General features: G+C 38.4%; 1 protein-coding gene and 1 pseudogene across 1 annotated transcript; one reads left to right on the forward strand and one right to left on the reverse strand.

Moving 5' to 3' along the window:
• The first annotated feature begins 22 nt into the window (after positions 1–22).
• Positions 23–10353, forward strand: MAIP1 (matrix AAA peptidase interacting protein 1). The gene is made up of 5 exons (XM_053596852.1): positions 23–651; positions 5511–5582; positions 6013–6139; positions 8313–8460; positions 10050–10353. The coding sequence occupies exons 1-5, from the start codon at positions 202–204 to the stop codon at positions 10126–10128; spliced, it is 876 nt and encodes a 291-aa protein (XP_053452827.1). The 5' UTR covers positions 23–201; the 3' UTR covers positions 10129–10353.
• A 5458-nt stretch (positions 10354–15811) lies between these two features.
• Positions 15812–17650, reverse strand: LOC128590707 (probable ATP-dependent RNA helicase DDX52; annotated as a pseudogene).
• Positions 17651–20140: the final 2490 nt, after the last annotated feature.

Here is a 20140-nt window from a genome sequence, read left to right on the forward strand (position 1 = left end):
AGGACTCGAGAGGGGCTGGTTCCCGGCGCGCGGCGGAGAGTCAAATAGCCTCTGCATGGCCTGCGTGGAGAGCCAGGATGCGGCGGACTCACCAGAGGTGGCAGCAGCAGGCCAGCGTTGCTCTCCAGACGCTTCTCCTACACCTCTGCAGTGGTTCCCCATCGACTTCCTTTCGATAGAGCACAGAGGGGGTGAAAGGTCATGAAAATGGCGCTGGCCTCTCGTCTGCTACCAAAATTGCTTCTTTCTCGGTCGCTGCACCGAGGGGCCGCTTGGTCCTGTACTACCAGCTGGGTGAGGCTGCCACTGGCCAGGCTTTGCTACCTTTGCCGCCGCCGCCTCAGCTCGGGAGCGGCCCCGTTTCCCCGAAGCACCTGGGCCACAGCGGCCTCTGCACAGTCCGCCCGATGCCTCCAGCGGCCGGTGTTCAACCCGACGCGACTCCCCGCAGCCCTTGCTTCTTTCCCTGTAGGCCCCCAGCGCAGCTACAGCACGGAGGAGCAGCCCCAGCAGCGCCAGAAAACCAAGATGATCATTCTGGGATTCTCCAACCCCATCAACTGGGTTCGGACTCGAATTTACGCTTTCCTTATTTGGGCCTATTTCGACAAAGAGTTTAGCATCGCAGAGTTCTCTGAAGGGGCAAAGCAGGTTTGTTTATTTCCTTGGTTGACCTGAGAAGACATTGAACTGTTGTTACACGGCAGAATTGTTTAGCGGTGAAATTTCTTCACCAAAGTGATCAAACATGGGTAGTAGTGACTTAAAGTAAGCTTCCGGGTATGTTTTTCCAAGGTCCCTGAAGAAGAAGGGTTTCATTTAGAGATAAGGATGAAGTCCTCCATTTACTTTTTTCACTCTGTGCAGGTTTTGAATCAGACAGAAATGCATTCAAAGCCTATTTCGACCACTGAAAAGCTATACGGCCTTATCTTTTATGAGCCTGATTTTCCAAATATGCAAAATGGGGAAGATAGTGCCTGGAACAAAACAGGCATTTCATAAATGGTGAATAAATTAATGAACGGATAAGATTGAAGAATAAATAGGATAACATTTCCAAAGTGCCGTGGTATCATCTCCTGCCAGCGATTTTACATTCTTCCTCTTCAACTCCAGTACTCCTTGGAGTATAACTTGGAGATTTTTACCTTTTCAAAGAATTTGCTTTGACTACCTGGTGGCTTGTAAGTGCACAGCACCTGCACACCAAGAATACTTAGCCATTGGTGACTTACAGCCCTGACTCTGTCCCTCACGTTTTTGTGCCTGAATGGCTTGATGACACTTTGCCTTACCCTTGCCACACAACGGTCACTTTGGATCCTAAGATTATTTGCAGATTTTATGTTTACATGCTTTTTTTCTATGGTAAAGGGCCAACTATACCTTACTTTTGACCTTCTTAATGTGTTATTTCCAAACATTGCAGAACTATTTATAAACAATAGTCATAATTTGTTTTCCAGTTCACCTACATATACCTTAAAATTGCACTATCAGTGTATCATTTTTCAGTATTTACTTACTAATCCTGTATCATTTTACTACTGTAGTACTAATACAACAGTACTACTGAACTAGTATTGATATTTTTACTCTTTATTTAAGATTGTTCCCATAATTATTTGTAAATATATGAATTGTAAGGTAAATGGGCAGGGGGTAGTCTGCTCATAGCCGTAATCCTAGCACTGTGGGAGGCTGAGGCAGGTGTAGTGCTTGAGCTTGGGAGTTAGAGACCAGCCTGAGAAAGAGCAAGACCCCATCTCTACTCAAAATAGGAAAACTAGCTGGGTATCGTGGTGGGTGCCCATAGTCCCACCTATTCAGGAGCTGAGGCAAGAGGATGGCCTGAGCTCAAGAGATTGAGGTTGTGGTGAGCTATGATGATGCCGTGGCACTCTAACCAGGGAAACAGAGTGAGACTATGTCAAATAATAAAAAAATTGTAAGTTAAATGTTTTCAATTGTATGTAATCAGTATTAATATTAACTCCTGTTTCCTGCATCCCTGAGACAACTCTTGACTATACATGTATTTATAAGAAAATTAAAAATCAAGGGCCGGGCACAGTGGCTCACACCTGCAATTCCAGCACTTGGGAGGCCAAGATGAGTGGATTATCTGAGCTCACTCATTGTAGAACAGAGTGAGACCTTGTCTCTAAAAATAGCCGGACATTGTTGCTGGCACCTGTAGTCCCAGCTACTTGGGAGGCTGAGGCAAGAGAATTGCTTAAGCCCAGGAGTTTGAGGTTGCTGTGAGCTATGAGGCCATGGCATTCTACCCAGGGTGACAAAATGAGACTCTGTCTCATAAAAAAAGAAAAAATTAAAAATCAAAAAGCAAGTTACCTAACTCAGCATCATAATTAAGGGATAAGCCTCTGTTCACATCAGTTGTCAAAATCTTTTGTCCATGCAGAGGTAAATTGGTGTGATCTTCTATAATACCTGCTTATGGCATGAGCTTGTCCACCTTATAACATATGTGTGACTGTACCAACTTATTTAAGGTCAGCAAGGAAAGGAGATCATCTCCCCAACATGGGCAGGAATCAGACCTCTATCCCTGTTTACTCTCAACATAGGAGCAGAGAGCACTTTTTGGTTCACACTCAGATCCTAATAGGCCTCCAGTTGTTAGCTATTTTAGCCTTCTCTCTACTTGCAGTATTTCCACCCCTTAATTGGCCAATCTGTATTTACTTTTGCTTTGTGTACTTCAGTTTTTGTGCAGTTAACCTTTCTGACTTCCAAAAAGAATCCCTGGAGTATTTTGTGGCAAATTTTAATGATTCCTTTAAACTAGCAGTTACTAAACATACAATTCAGATCAAGCAAATTCTTTGATACCTAAGATTTGTTGGCCAAATCTCCCCTCAAAACCTCCCTTCTAACTGTCCTGATGTAACTGTACCTTCCCTTCTGAGCATAAACCTAGGGTTTAGTAATAATTTGGTGCAAAAACATCAGCTAGTTTATCTAACTCTGTGGGCTTCACTTCTCCTTTCTCTTTAGGCTCATCTGCCAGCAATAAAATGTTATCTTAGGTTGTGAATATCAGGTCATATCCATTAGGATTTTTATTTTTTAATCCTAGAACATGAAAACATAAACACCTTCTTTATAGGTGATGAAACCAAGCACCGGAAAAGTGAAATTGTTACCTCAAGGATATATAGCTAGTAAGTGCCAAACTGCACTGGTCTTGGCCCTCCAGAGTCGTTGGAGATCGGAGATGGTTAAATGCAAGCTAGGCAAGCCTTCTAGTCATCACATGAGCCAGAGGAATAGGTTGCTTGATGCCATATAAGCCTTATATTAGCTCTTCAAACCCTGACATATTTTCCTTATTACTGCCATCAAACTATATGATTTAAAATATCTTGTACATTTTAGCCTATCCTATGGGAAAAAAGGCTATCTTCTAGAAACCTCTGGAGGTAGAACACATCTTTGTATTAAAGACCTTGCCAGAGCAGCCTCTTGATGGTTCGTTATTACCTTTTAGGATAATTTGCTTAGGTGTGATCATCTGTGGCCACACAAACTAGAGTTTAATGGTTGAATCTCAACATGATGGCTAATTATTCAAATTACAACCCATCTGCACATGAAGGCCTACCAAAACATACAATCTGTCTCAGCCCTGAATGCCTTTAAAGTGTTTGCAAGGAGTCCTTGAATCCATTTTGGCGTGTACATATTCTCAAAATTCAAGCTTATTACTATGTTAGTGTCCTAGGGTTGCCATAACAATATACCACAGACTAGGAACAACCAAAACTTCAATATCAGGGTGCGGAAAGGTTGGTTCCTCCTGAGGCCTACGTCCTTGGCTTCCAGGTGGCCATCTTCTTACTGCATTCTTGCATGGTTTTTCTTGTGCACTGATGCCTCTGGTGCCTCTTCGTGTGTTCACATTTCCTTTTCTTATGAGAAGACCAGTCATACTAGATTAGAGCCCACCCTAATGCCCTCATTTTAACTTACTCATCTCTTTAAAAGTCCTATCTTCAAGTTACGGGAGGTTAGAGCTTCGCTATAATGTTTTTGGAGAAATGAGGGCATGATTCAGTCCACAACAGTTATGCAGTACTCTCTGTCTGATGAGCCTGTGCATCCTCCTTCTGCCAGTCCTTCAGATTTCAGCTTAGATGTTACTTTAGGAAGCCTCTTATCCTCCCAGATTAAATTAGGTGGCTTTTCTGTGTGCTCCCACGGCTGGGCATGGTGCCTCACACCTATAATACTAGTACTTTGGGAGGCCAAAATAGGAAGACTGTGTGAGGCCAGGAGTTTAAGACCAGCCTGGGCAGCATAGTGAGACCTTATTTCTACAAAAAAATAAACAAATTAGATACGCATTTATAGTCCCAGCTACTGGGGAGGCTGAGGCAGTGAATCACTTGAGCCCAGGAGTTTAGGGCTGCAGTGAATGTGATTGTGCCACTGCACTCCAGCTTGGGCAACATAGACCCTGTCTCCAAAAAAAGAAATCACTTTGTTCTTTCCCTAGTCATAATTCTTGAATTTGTTAGTTTGTCTCGTTCTCCAAGTAGACTGAAAACTCCTTGAAGACAGGATCTTCATTTATAGTTTCATTTCTCATTGCTAGGAATGTAGAGAATTACATTTGGGGTTTCCTGCCCTTTGAAATAGGACTTCATGTTTCAAAGTTAATCCAAGGAACCTGTGTTCTTCTGGATCCCCAAGTATGGCCCCTCAACTGAATCCAAACTTTACAGAACAAATCCCTTTACTATACGCATTGACTGCCATTTTAGGAAAAAGCTGGGTTTTTTTCCTTGGGGCCACAGTATTTTATTAGGTCAAGATAGGTCAAGAGACCTGTAAGTTATGTATGCTTCACAAGGCCATCGGCCCAAAACTAGGTTAAATACAACTCAGTTGGCAGCTAATGTGTTAATTAAAAGAATTTGTTCTGTAAAATTTGGATTCAGTCAGAAAGCTATACTTAAGGATCCCCAAGGCCACAAGTTCCCCACCCATAAGCCATAATCTTTTCTCCTACTTTCCCCAAACTTGCCTTCTCTCTCTTAACGAGGTTCAGTTTGCAACCCTGATCTCCATATTCCCAGTGCAGTGTAGACTGTGCTGTTTTCCATCTGGGATCTATGCTGATTAAAGGTGGGTCATAACAGTGGGATGGTTGTTTACTTCCTTATTTTAAAAGGAAAAGAGGATTTTTATTGAGGCATCTACTATGGACACCACACACTATCATTTCCCAGGTCCTGAGAGTGAATGCTTAATTAGCAGTCAACTCAATTACTGCTATGTGGATGAGAAGACTCTTAGAAAAGCCAACCAACTTTGAAAGAGTCATTCCTAGTGTTGCTATATTAGTATTTGATATTGTTTATCACCTTTACCATGAAATAGTCTCTATTACACCTAGCCATTTAACTATGAGCATTGTATGGTATTTTGCACGGTATTTTGAAATAATAATTGCCACAATGTTCTCACTTTTTTTAAAGGCTTTTGCTCATGTATCCACGTTGCTGTCACAGTGTAAATTTGATCTATTGGAAGAACTTGTGGCCAAAGAGGTAAAGCATACTTTTAAGTTTCCTTTAAAAATAAATGCATTACTCCCATTCAATAGAGTGATATATATTCTCTTTATTTATACTTGAAAATAGTGTGTGTGCCAGCGGCCAAAGTAGAATCTGTGTATCTGTCCTTATGAGTACTTTGGGCCATATAAAAGCGTGGAGAATGATTCATACCATGTAAGGCCTAGTAAGTAAATATCTTTCAGTTGCTATTATACAGAATACAGGAATTTTCTAGGTGAATAGTTCAACATTTCAGCCTTACTTTTGAAGAGATACTTGTCAGTCTTGCTTTGAGGATGGGTAAATATGGCAGTAAATTTAAAAATAGATGTAGAAAAATTTATTACATGATAAATATCACTTCTCGAAAGACTTCGAAAACTGAATTGGTGAACTAGTGGTTTGCTTTTTCCAAACTTAGGTGCTACATGTATTGAAAGAAAAGGTTACTTCACTCCCTGACGACCATAAAAATGCCCTTGCTGCTGATGTAGATGAAATTGTATATACATCAACAGGCGACATCTCCATTTACTATGATGAGAAAGGTAAAGCTGGAGCATAGTCAAATTTAAATGGTCCTGTTGTCCTGATAAGCTAACGTAGTGGATAATCACAGAATAGTGGGTTTTTGTCTGTACAGGTGGGTATTATAGAATTTCAAAGAAAGTGAGATACTTATTTTTGAAGACCTAGCTGTGAAAGAGTTAATAGATAGTAATGGTTCTTTATGCCTATCTGGAACTTTTCCCTACTAATATTTAATTCATAGGAGAGAATACCAGTCACTTATGTTGATGAAAATAATCTGTTTAGGATGAGCTATTTCCATGTCTCAATTTGAAAATATTTATGTCTTAGATTTCCTAAATGGAGGGAAACAAATAAGTATTTTGAATTTCAAGCTGCACTTTGTATGTAAAGACTAAAAGAAAATCAAAGTAGATAATGTCAGCTAAAGACTGATTTGAAAATGAGATTAATTGTAGGACTCCTAAATCAAATTTATTTGAGAATAATGAAAAAAGAGCGAAATTTAATGGTTATGTAGTTCTTCTCCTTGATCAGTGTATATCTTTTCCATATAGCATTCCTGAAAATTCACTGATGATTTATTCCTTCCATATGTACACTCGGCTCTCTGTATCAATAGGTTTTGCATTCATGGATTCAACACCTTGGATCAATGATATTTGGCGAAAAAAAGAATAGTTGCTCTGTACTTACCATGTACAGATTTTTTTCTTTCATTATTCCTTAAGCAATGCAGTATAACAACTATTCCTATAGCATTTACATTGTATTGGGTATTACAAGTAATGTAAAGATGATTTCTAGTATACTGGAAGGTGTGGGTTATGTAAGTACTGTACCATTGTACATGTGGGACTGGAGCATCTGTGGATTTTGGTGTCTTCTGTGGATACTAAAAGACAGCTATATTCGCATATGCATAAGTATTATGTTGCCAGCCATGTGGGAAATGTAGCCTATGCTTATGTACTTTCCAAGGCATTTTTTTTTTTTTAATTTCAAAATATTAAGGGGGTGCAAATGTTTTGTTACATGTATACTCTGGATAAGGCTTAAGTCCAAGCTTTTAGTGTACCCATCAGCAGAATAGTGTTCATTATACCCAATAGGTAAGTTTTTACCCCTTGGTATCTAACCAGTACATTGCACCACACCTCTTTCCCCCTTGATGGTTTCTAATTTTTTTTATGTCTCTTTGTGCCTGTGTGTGCCATCGTTCAGCTCCAGTTATTAGAGAGTACATGGGGTATTAATTTTTCCATTCTTGAGATACTTCACCGAGGATAATGGTCTCTGGTTCCATCCAAGTTGCTTCAAAAGACTCTTAATGGTTAGAAAATTTTCCATGGAAATCTTAGTTTGAAACATTTGTAAAGGTGTTTTTAGTGATAAGTATTTTCTCCTTCCCTAATATTTCAAATTGCACCTCAGCACTATGGTCACTAACAGATTTTTTATACAAGAAGTTGTCGGAATCTCCAGGCACAGCAAAGTGAATTAGGGTAGAATAAAAGGCTATATTCTTTTGGGCAGTTGGAGTTAAAGTCATTTTTTTCCTCCTTATTTTAGGTTTGACAACAGATTCTCATAAAATTATTATAATTTTAGAAAATGCCACAAACTGGGCAGCGCCTGTGGCTCAGTGGGTAGGGCACCAGCCCCATATACTGAGGGTGGTGGGTTGAAACCCAGCCCTGGCTGAACTGCAAAAACAAAAAATAGCCGGGCATTGTGGCGGGCGCTTGTAGTCCCACCTACTTGGGAGGCTGAGGCAAGAGAATCACCTAAGCCCAGGAGTTGGAGTTGCCGTGAGCTATGTGATGCCACGGCACTCTACTGAGGGCGAGAAAGTGAGACGCTGTCTCTACAAAAAAAAAAAAAAAAAAGAAGAAGAAGAAAATGCCACAAATTGAAAGTAATCCACCGAGTATACTTAGCAAAGTATGTGCTCAGTAAGAGTAGCATTGTTACTGAGATTCAGAGAAGAGGACAAGCATGCCATAAATCCTAAGAGATTTTCTAAAAGTAAGAAAGTATGAATACAGGAGTCGTACATTGGACCAACATAAGCACAAGTTTTAACCTGTAACCACTGTGTAACTACTGCTAATTTCTGATTTTATTTTGGATATATGGATGATGGATTATCGTTATTTGTATTTGTATGTGTGTGTTTTTTCCTCTAAGGAAGGAAGTTTGTTAATATCCTGATGTGCTTTTGGTATCTAACCAGTGCCAACATCCCCAATGAAACTTTAAGAGGAGCCAGTGTATTCCAGGTTAAGTTGGGAGATCAGAATGTGGAAACTAAACAACTTCTTAGTGCAAGCTATGAGTAAGTGTAATCACATTTCATTGTTTCCTTTCTTTAGAAAATGGAAGGTAGTGTAAAGGTATAGAAACAAAAGGGATTTTTGGAAGAAAAGAATTGAAATTTGACACCTTATGTATGAAAAAGTCATAAAGACTAACTGGATATGAAACAGGAGGTAAGAAATTAGAAAGAGATAATGTTGCTGAGTTTAATTAAGTGGTGGTTCAGCTGTCTGTTGCTGTATAGCAAACCACTTCAAAACCCAGTGGCTTCAGACAGCCATTTATTTTGCCTGCTGTTTGTCTGTTCAGGAGTTTCGGATAGGCTGAGTTGTGGGTTTTCTCTGCTTCACCTGGTGTCCGCTGGAGTGTCACAGCTGGAGGGTTTGTTTTCACGGTGACTTCTTCACTCGTGTGGCACCTGGCTGCTCCTTGCTTTTCCACTGTGTCTCACTCTCTGAGATCTCTCCTTGTGGACAAGTCACATAAACTTACATGGTGGTTGGATTCTAAGAGGCAGAAAATGGAAGCTGCTAGACCAGGAGAGGGCTATGCCCAGAACTGCCACCATAGTTTTATTAGTGACGGCAGTCACAGGAACTGCACAGTTAAAGGGTGTGGAGTGACTCCACCGGTTTATGAGGTAACAAATAGCAGGGCCCCTTGTAAAAGAGCATGTGGGACAGTTGTGGCCATCTTTGGAAAATATAATCTGCCATAATTGGCAAATGGCCATTCATTCAGTAGACAGCTACTGATCATCTGTGCTCCAAGTAATCTGGTAGGGTTTAGAGATAAAATTAGAGGGATTCTGACCTTATGGACATAATGCATAGTTGGGAGTTAAATTACTTAAAAGGGGCATTATATTGCATTTTGTGTTTTTGTGATGACAAAATTTAGAACAGTGAACTGGAGCAAGTCAGTAGAGACATAATTTAATATTTAAAAGAGAATACTGTTATTATGTTGCTAAGGTTATACAAAATTTTCTTTAAAATGATAAATTCCAAAAATGTCCTAAGAAAGAATATGTAATCTGTTTCCGTAAGGTAAAGGAGAATTATATCCTCGTCTTTTGAGTCTTCTTAAAAGAAATATGTTATTTTTCAATTTTGCTTTTCTTTGTAATTACCCAAAATATATATTTAAATACTTAATTTAAATCTACTAAATTATTTTTTTAAGATATCATTTATAATTAAAGATCACTGTCATCAGTACTAAATTTTGTCCCTTCTGATATTCCTTACTAAAACCATGGGCAGCTCATGAACACTGTTATTTTCATGATTAACTTAATGTATCTAAACCAAATTCCACTATTTTTAAACTGGTAACAGTGTTGAAAAACTTTTTTCCTGTATTTTAGTCATACATATGTTTGAAATGCTATTTGCATCACCCAAGTCCAATTTATTTCTCCTTATATTAGCTAGGACTTAAATAGAATAATAGCCAAGTTTCTCTCAGACTGGCAGATGCTGAATGTAGATTCGTTTATTAAAAATACTCAGTTGAGAATACTTCAGTTTTGTGGGTATGTTTTTAGTTATCTAGGAAGTGTTTGAGCTGATGTACCATTCATATTATTTGCAACGTTTTTCCTAGATTTCAGAGGGAGTTTACACAAGGAGTAAAGCCTGACTGGACCATTGCACGGATTGAACACTCAAAGTTACTAGAATAATCTTTCTTGGAAAAATCAACATATAGACTTTTAGCAATTGCTGTGAAAAACTAAGGAAGAAAAATTTTTGGATCATTGGATCTTCACTTAATCAAGTCTGTGAATTTTGTATCATTTTGAAATACTCATTGCAATATATTGGCATGATATAATAAAGTATTTTCCACAGATTGTAATAATACCGTCTTTAAAAGAGGTCACAATAAAAAATACAATAACAACACATTTTTGGTGTCGCGTTATGTATATACATGTACATACACACACAAACTATCATTTTATGAACATAATGTGTTGAAAAAACTCTTACACATTTCTTTTTTTTTTTTTTTCATTGTTGGGGATTCATAACAATACAAGGGTACAATAAGCCAGGTTACACTGATTGCAATTGTTAGGTAAAGTCCCTCTTGCAATCATGTCTTGCCCCCATAAAGTGTGACACACACCAAAATTAATAGTCCTTAAATATTTGTGTCCATTACTTTTACACCATTATTCAAGTATGTGTAAGATTTATTTTAAAAACTTCACTGCTGCTATTTTGTCCCCATTGGTCACTAGGTAGATGAGAAGGAATAGATGGAATTATAGTAGATTTCTCTTCAGAACTAAAGATTGGTGATTTGAAGCATACTAAAGCCTAAAGTGAAAAAAAAAAAAAAACTAGTTCCTCAGCCACCTGTGGGATAATAATAACTGTTCTGATATACTTGTATTTGAAGTCCTAGAAGTTGGGGTAGAGGAGACAAAAACACTATGTTCAGAAATATAGCTGAGGGCAGCGCCTGTGGCTCAGTCGATAAGGCGCCGGCCCCATATACCGAGGGTGGCGGGTTCAAACCCGGCCCCGGCCAAACTGCAACCAAAAAATAGCCGGGCGTTGTGGCGGGCGCCTGTAGTCCCAGCTACTTGGGAGGCTGAGGCAAGAGAATCGCATAAGCCCAGGAGTTGGAGGTTGCTGTGAGCTGTGTGGCCACGGCACTCTACTGAGGGCCATAAAGTGAGACTCTGTCTCTACAAAAAAAAAAAAAAAAAGAAAAGAAATATAGCTGAAATTTTTCCTAACTGACGAGAACCATAAGCAATAGATCAAAGAAATCCAATGAGTGAAATAACATAAAAAAAAATCAAGGTGCATCATAATGTAATTGTAAACCAAAGAAAATGGTAAAAACTGGAGGGAGAACAAGGACATTTCATAGAGAGGAACCAAGATAAGAATATAACCTTATTTTCTCAAACTTCAAGGTAGTGACCTTGGCATGATTATCTTTAAATTGCTGAAAGAAAAAAATTGTCTGTTGACCTAGAATTCTATATTCAGCAAAAATATCCTTCAAATATGAAGGTGAGAGACGACTTTCAATGGAGAAGAGATTAGAGCTGTGGGTCGCAACCCCTTTGGAGGTCGAATGACCCTTTCACAGAGGTCGCCTAAATACATCCGGCACATCAGATTATTTTCATAACAGTAGCAAAATCACAGTTTGAAGTAGCAACAAAAATAATTTTATGGTTGGCCGTCACCACAACATGAGGAACTGTATTAAAGTGTCTCGGCAGTAGGAAGGTTGAGAACCACTGGATTAGAGAATGTGATGCCAATAGACATTTTAAATAAGGAATGTTTAGGATATTAGATATTTTTAACAAATGTTCAGAAATGGGCCTGTGCATGTAAGGACAACTGAATTTTGTTAAAGGAAGCCAGTTATAAAACAATGCTTATTTTACTTACTGCATAGTTCTATGAAATTCTAGAAAAGATAAACTAGTCTATAATGACAGAAAGTAAATCAAAGGTTGCCTGGACCTGAGGTAGAGAGTAGAGAAATGTAGGGACAGAGTAGTGACTGCAAAGTTGTACAGAGGAAGTTTTGAGGGAGATAAAAATTGTATACATCTTGACTGTACTGTTTACGTGGCTTCATACAGCTGTGACTCCGCTGGCTTTGGGAGCAAGGTCAGGTCTGTGCAGAAATATTCTTGGACTAGAAAGCAAGGACACTTAAAGAAGGCTGGAATAATATTGAAAGGACAGAAGGGACAGCTTGAAGGGTCTTCCACAGGGGTAAGACGGGCCAGTGTGAACATTGACAGAGTGATGGCTACAGAGACTAAAAACATAGCATGTATTTTAAAAAGCCATTAGTTTCTGATGAAACTCTAAACAACCAAAAACATTATTGAATAACTTTAGAAGTCTCTGGGGGCACTAACTCATTTTATTATTCTAAAAGTTGATAAGGTTGAAAAATCAAGTATCATGCCTTTCATGTAAAAAAAATTCTAGTTATTTATTGCTGCATAAACAAACACAACATTTAGTAACTTAAAACAATAATCATTTCTTCATTAATCTGCTGGAAAAATTTGGGCAGGGTCTGGCTTGGCGACTTTTCTCTGTAGTCACCTGGGGATGTTCAGCTAAAGGCTAAGTTCCTAAGGAGGATTCAGTTCATCTGGGGATGGCCAGATGGCTGGGTATAACTAGGTCGCTTTGGCCTGTGACCTATCTTTAAGTTTTTTTCTCCAAATTATGTTGGTCACAGATGAAATATAAATTGGCATGTCCTCTGCTGTCCCAGAAAAAAAAAATCTTGTGTTATTTAATGTGGTCAATCTGTTCCTACTCTAATGGGTTATTTCATAAAAAATTTTGCCTGTTTGAATTTATAAAGTACATATCCTCTATGAATCTATAAAACCCGATTGATTACTCCTATGTTTTTATCAATTTGTCTTTCTGGCCTAGCAGTCTTTGCAAAGAAAAAACTTCAGTCTTAAAGCAGCCACGATGATCTGCTTAATCATTTTTCTAGCTTCTAAGGAATGTTTGATATAGGCCTCTACTCATATTTCAAAATTTTCATTGAGTAGATCTTTTTACTTCCATAGAATTCCAAAGTTGTGAATAAATCCATAAGCATAGAAAATATCAATGTATATGTTACATTTCATTTTTAGCAATTTGACTAGTCCTCAAGACACCCACAAGTTTCATAGCTTCAACTGATTTGGCTTCTGGCGAGAAGTTGAATTCTGTAACACAGACTTGCATAGCCAGCCTTATATTGTATCTTCGTAATATATTTTTAAAACAAGACACATCAGCAAAGTATACTATCTAAATTTGTGGTTTTCAAAAGATCTGTTGTGACAAAACCACTTCTTGAACCGCAGAAACATTATCATGAGATACTTTTTCATCAGATAAGGGAAATAAGAGTTTCTCTTATTAACTAGCTGGTGGCAATGTGATAAAAAGAAAATAAAACTTTTTAAATTAGTTTATAGACTAGCAGAAAAATGTTGGATATTTTTAGTTATCAACAAGAATTACACTTTGGGCAGCGTCTGTGGCTCAGTGGGTGGGGCGCTAGCCCCATGTACCAAGGGTGGCGGGTTCAAACCCGGCCCTGGCCAAACTGCAACCAAAAAAAAAATAGCCGGGCGTTGTGGCGGGCGCCTGTGGTCCCAGCTACTCAGGAGGCTGAGGCAAGAGAATTGCCTAAGCCCAGGAGTTGTAGGTTGCTGTCAGCTGTGACACCACTGCACTCTACCAAGGGTGACAAAGTGAGATTCTGTCTCAAAAAAAAAAAAAAAAAAATATATATATATATATATACTGCATGTAATAACATCATAATTTAAGGTGATCTGAAGAGGTTTTAACAAAATTAGCTGAAGCTACAATAGATTTAAACAAGGAGAATGAACAGTCAGGGCCTCTAAGGGGGCCTTCCATCTTTTCATATACTACAAAACTGAATTTTTAGGATAATCTTGAAAGAATCAATGGATTATTATGGTGTTTGTTGTGAATGTTCTGAGCACACATCTTTGGATCAGAGCTAATCCTTCAGTTAGTTTTTGAATTATGCATGGTCAAGATTTTATGCATAGACTAGTTATTATGTGAACATACATAGGAACCTTTTAGGGAGTTTTAAAAATAACTCTTTTGTTATACTTTATCTGGAAGTGCCATGTAAGTTGGAACTGATATCACAAAAAGAAAGGGTCTCCTGATAGCCTCAAACTATTGGGTCTTGTGAAAAGATTTAGTATTTATAGAAACTCCCACTTCTGAATTGCTTTAGGAAGACAAGGTAAGAAAAGTTCCCTTTTGCCTTTTTCTTCTAAAACTTATACATACCTGCAAGTTTGTGTTTTCACTATTTTCTTTCATGTTATTGCACAAGACATTTTTACTCTAAGACAAAACTCTTTTCCCACTTTTCTGTACTTATTACCAGTCAATTCACGTTTCTTCTTGCTTTTCAGCTTTAAATGTTATTCTGAGAGACCAGAGGTTCTAGCAGAATTAGTAGTAGGTACGGTGGCATGTTCATTAACCTAAAGCTGCATTCTTGTTCATTCGTATATGTCTTTATAGACAGTTCCCCTTGGGGCTTTAGAGGAACAACAGAGAATTCCTGGGTGCTAGGTTTTCCTTCAGCGCATTATCATTAGACGAATCTTGGATACTTATCCTTCTAATTCCTGGAAGATATGACCCGTTATTTCCTTCACTGGCCTTTCTGCTTACAGCATCTCCAGGTGCCCCCGCCCGTAGGCTTTTTACTCTTGAAGAACAGAGGAATTTATCTGAAGGGTCATAAGTTTGGTTCGATTCTTAGCTCGTTTACTTTTTAAAGCATTTTGAAAATGTTTGGCTACATGTGGGAATGCTCCTAACTTGGAATTTTCCATTCCATTGTATTATTTCTGATTAAGTCTCTAATTGCAATCTGAGCCTATTTAGTATGAGAAGTAACAAGCCTCCCTTCATTTCAGGTTCTGAGTCCACTTTGTCCACTCAAACTAAAAGTTTCCTGAAGTTCACGTTTAAAGCCTTTTATTAATTATCTTTACTTTATTTACAATTTTGAATCTTTTTTTTTTTTCTGAGTCAGATTCTCACTGTATCAGGTTGGCGCGCAGCACTGTGATCATAGCTCACTACAGCCTCAAACTCCTGGGCTCAAGTGATCCTCCTCCCTCAGCCACCCAAGTATTAATAGCTGAGACAACAGCCTTGTGCCATTATGCCCGGTTAATTTTTAAAATTTTTTTGTAGAGATGAGGTCTTGCTGTGTTGCCCAGGCCTGTATAGAACTCTAGGACATAGGGGTACTCCTGTCCCAGCCTCCCAAAATGTTGGGATTACAGGTGTGAGCTACTGCACCCAGCCAATTTTGAGTATTTTTTCAATTATCCAGAAAGGAAAACTTACAAGTCTCCATAAAAAAAAATTTTTTTTTTTTTTAGAGTACATGTCATGGTTTTATTTTGAAATTCTGTTCCAGATGCCACTCCACAGCATACAGCACATCTTCCTTCATACTTGAAGGGAAAAATCCTTAAGAGTTCACCACATTTGGGTGTTGTTATTTTTAGCATAAGCTTTTGTTCTTCTATAAGAAGTATCTCTCTGGATCCAAATCACAGAAATGTCAATGAATGTTACTTACATTGTATAATTATTTAAAAGTCTCCTATAAATTGAAATTTGACATGATGCACTGATTGTTTAGAATCATTCACTAGTGCCATGTGCTTGTAGTTGATTCAAGAATGTTTGGTGTAAGTGGACTGTAAGACTTGAAATAATCCATGATAGTAAACTGGGATCATAAAATTATATTTCTGGGGTAATCTTTTAAAAAGTCTGTTTTTAATTTCTATCTTCAAGAGCTACTTTCTTCTTGCTATTCTGACTACTGACCTTTTTCCGTTTATCCTTAGCTTTTTCCAAGAAATATTTTGGAGTCGTACTAATGCTCTCCTTTTCCAATAGCTTCTTAATCATCTTTTTCTTTTCTTTGCTTAGTAGTTTTTGGAATCCTTTTATGTATTCTGGTACAGGACACCCAGCCTTTTGTATAACATTGGTTTATCATCTTCAGTGAAAAACGTAATAGCTTTTCCCTGTGCCCTGCTCTTCCAGTTCGACCTATCCTGTGGATGTATTCCACTGAGCTGGTTGGGAAGTCATAGTTGATCACCAAGTTCACACCTTTAAAATCAATCCCTCTTGCTAGCAAAGCTGTACAAATAAGAACCCAGATTTTTCCTGCTCTGAAGCTGTGGACTGTGTTATCTCTCTTTTGCTGTGTTCTCTCTGCATGAATAACATCCACATTAATACCTTCATATATGAGCTCTTTCAATGGACTGAACAAAAACAAGAACAGGTGGATTGAAACCCCTTTTAACAAGTTCTCTCATGGCCAGAAGTTTTCCAGTCTCAGACCCAACAAAGAGAAGCTCTCGTTCTACAGTTTCTACTGCAGAATTCCTTGCTCCAATGGATACAGTAATGACGTTGTCCAGGTTGAGTTTGCACCACTGTTCAACATCATAGGCAAAAGTTGCACTGAACATAACTCTTCTGACCTTGTGAGATGTGCAGGCCAGAAAAATGTAAACCAGCTGGTCTCTGAACCCAGTTTTGCCATCTTCAAATAGTTTGTCTGACTCATCTACTACCAACCATTCAACACTTGTTAGGGCTATTCCTGGTAGAACTTGCTTTAATAAATAAATCAGTCGATTTAGAGTAGTCACAAGAATATCAAACTTTTTAGATGATTTAGGTCCAAATTTCTTGGCTGCAACTGCTGCTTTGTAGATCATGTGTATCCTGAATCCTGTTCTCTCAGAGATTTTTATTAACTCTCGGTGAATCTGGTTGGCAAGTTCTCATGTTGGTGATATAATCAGGGCTCTGAAACCTTTATTTGCAGGTTGTTTTAGCTGCATTAAAATAGGAATACTAGAAGCCAAAGTTTTTCCAGATCCAGTAGGAGCAGAAGCCAGAAGTTCCAGACCATGCAACATACCCTGTTTCCCCGAAAATAAGACCTACTTACAGGAAAGATAAGATGTCCCCTGAAAATAAGACCTAGCGCATCTTTGGGAGCACACCTTAAAATAAGACACTGTCTTATTTTCGGGGAAACAGGGTAACTGGAATAGCTTGCATTTGGATTTGAGTAGGCATTTGGAAGCCTGAATCTAGAATATTTTGAAGCAGCCAAGAATTAATTTTATATTCCTGATCAAGTTGCTGAAATGTAATAATTGGGTCAGGAAGATCAGTTCCTTGGTTGTGAATTTTGTGCTTATTCCAGAAGAAGTTTATCTTTTCCTTTCTGAGATGCTCCAATTTTTCTGAACTTATTTTCTCCTTTCACTTTTTTATCTTCAATCTTTGCATCCACAGATGACATCCACTGTACAGTAGTACCTTCTTCTTCAGAAATAATTTCTGAAGTTATCTTCTTCCTCTTTTCCCTGTTTTGCTCCCTCTTCCTTTCAGTTAGGCTCTCTTCTTTTTTCTCTTCATTTTGGAGCTCCTGATGTGTTTGTGATGCAGTCCCTGCAGCACCTCTGAAGAATCAAAGTCATACTTCCTTTTTCCTATCTGGAATCTGGCTGCATCTGCCGAGAAGCGTCTCACGTCAAATTTAGCCCTGGTTCCGAGCCGGCGAAAGAGATCGTGGATGTCCATCTTTTACCAGAAGGGCCCCCCCCCATAAAAAATTTCATGTGTATCATTTTTGGCCCTCTCAAAGCCATTTTTTATATTTCCATATTTAAGTTATGTAAATTTTCTCCTGATGTTTCTAATCCTGCGACTGACCCATTTTTCTCTTAGCAGAGGCTAGTGATTAAGCAAGCCAACTATATAAATTAGATAGTCTAGGATAATATGTATCTAACCAAATCCCAAATTCGGCAGTAAATTTGCATTGGTCACAGTGATGCTTTAAAAATTCTTTAGTTATATCCCTTAATCCATCTCTGGACCAACGTTTAAATTCAACATTTATTGATATGCCTTCTGGTCTGGTAATTTTAAGGAGCTATTGTACAATGGCCTTTTCTGAGAAAAACCCCATGTAAAGGGTATCACATTTACCAGACCACGATTGAAGGAGCAGAAAGAATGTGAGTGGGTAGCAAACATTCTATATCACATATACTCATGGAGGGTCATTTCAGAAGGTTTGAATGATAGTGAACTAAAGAGTCTTTGAGAGACTATTTTGTAATCAGTGCTTGTTTTCAGGCCTTAACATACCAAAGAAGTTGACTACTGAATTGTGAATATTATTAGTTTTCCTAATTTTTCTAGAGCTCTGCTTAAATGTATTAGTTCTGAATATCACAGCTTTCCCCAAAGTAGATAGTGCTACTTTAAGTTTTTTTTTTTCTTTTTTTTTTTTTTATTAAATCATAACTGTATACAATGATATGATTATGGGGCATCATACACTCACTTCATAAACCATTGGACACATTTTTATCACAGTGGTCAACATAGCCTTTCCGGCGTTATCTCAGTTACTGTGCCAAAACATTTACATTCTACATTTACCAAGTTTCGCAAATACCCCTGTAATATGCACCACAGGTGTGATCCCACCGATTCCCCTCCCTCTACCCACCCCCCCCTTTCCCACTTCCCCCTATTGTTAAGTTGTAGCTGGGTTATAGCTTTCATGTGAGAGTCCCAAATTAGTTTCATAGTAGGGCTGTGTACATTGTACTTTAAGTTGAAAATATTTTTCCCATACTAGGGTGAGCACATGAGTTGGTGTTATAGTGAGAATTCACGTAAGAAGTAGGAGTTCTGCCAGTAAGAAGTTATGACTTCTTAGAAATAACTATGACATATAGAGTGACATATGGACATTGGAGACTCAGAAGGGGGAGGGCGAGAAAAGGGTGCAAGATAAAAAATCACCTGTTGGATACAAGTTACACTGTTTCAGGTCACAGGTGCACTAAAATCCTAGACTCCTCTGCTGTTTAATTCATTCATGTAACAAAAAACTATTTGTACCCCCAAATCTATGAAGATAATTTTAAAAAACTAAAAACCATGCCAAATAAGAAAGAAGCAATTATAGTCAATCAAGAATATTTGCTGAAGAATGATGTCTCAGGTTACCTAACCAACCAGAGGCTAAGAAGGGACTACATGATAAATGATCTGACAGCTTTTATCCTGGTACATGAGCTAAACAAAATGGTATCATTAATTGATAGGAATGTCTCAATGAAGGGTTTGAGGACAAAGGGCAATGTTTGATCATGAACTTGTCACTGTCTAATGGACTCCGTGCATAGACCTTGGACTTGACTTGGATTGAAGACTGAATGGACCTATTCTTCCACCCACTCCCTTGGCAGTCTCCCTTATATATCCAATAGATAGAAGGCTATTAGAAACAAAAGTAACAGGAAAAAAAAAGTCTTGAGCCAAGCCTTTGTACTAATAGATGCTCACACTTGAAGAATAATGATGTTAGTGGCCAAATTATTTACAAAAGAATTTATCTCTAGGGCGGTGCCTGTGGCTCAAAGGAGTAGGGCGCAGGCCCCATATGCCGGAAGTGGCGGGTTCAAACCCAGCCTCGGCCAAAAACTGAAAAAAAAGTATCTCTAAACCAAAATTTCTAAATACCATATACAAAGACCAGTTTACATAGGACTCTTCATTTAACAAAATATATTCAACAAAGTGTGCTCACTGAAAGAGTCAGAGCACAGATCAGTATTAAAAGTAAAATGTGGAACAAATCCAAATCATCAACGAAATCTAGGCACAAGAGGCCTTGTGAGCACACCTGAATATTGTTAAGTTAGAGTCCTCAACCTCAGGGGGAACTCTTAATTGTCAAAACATGAAACCACTTCTCACAAATCTATATAAAACCCAAATACGTATTTATTTAAGGGAGGTATATGCTGGTCAGACACACTCTTATTGAATGAAGCAAACCTCTGCTTTTACAGAAGGTTTGGGGGACGAGTTTGTTGCGTCAGTTAAGAGGCATAAGTGGGATTAGGCCAGCTTTTTTTCCAGATGTTGTAGTTTTCCTGTCTAGATGTCCTATTTGGCGTTTCTCAGATCTTCTATTTCAGTCCTCTCTGCGTTCATATTTTGCTTTAACTTCTTGGGCATGGCTGTAACAGTTGCTTCAAAGCTCTT

Source organism: Nycticebus coucang, chromosome 7, assembly GCF_027406575.1.
Source record: "Nycticebus coucang isolate mNycCou1 chromosome 7, mNycCou1.pri, whole genome shotgun sequence".
NCBI lineage: Eukaryota > Metazoa > Chordata > Mammalia > Primates > Lorisidae > Nycticebus > Nycticebus coucang.

Bases quoted from the DNA above. Each gene is read 5' to 3' on its own strand.
- MAIP1 (XM_053596852.1), top strand. From the start codon at position 202: ATGAAAATGGCGCTGGCCTCTCGTCTGCTACCAAAATTGCTTCTTTCT. The intron at 5,583-6,012 runs GTAAAGCATACT...TTCCAAACTTAG, and splicing joins AAGAACTTGTGGCCAAAGAG to GTGCTACATGTATTGAAAGA. The intron at 6,140-8,312 runs GTAAAGCTGGAG...TTTTCCTCTAAG, and splicing joins CATTTACTATGATGAGAAAG to GAAGGAAGTTTGTTAATATC.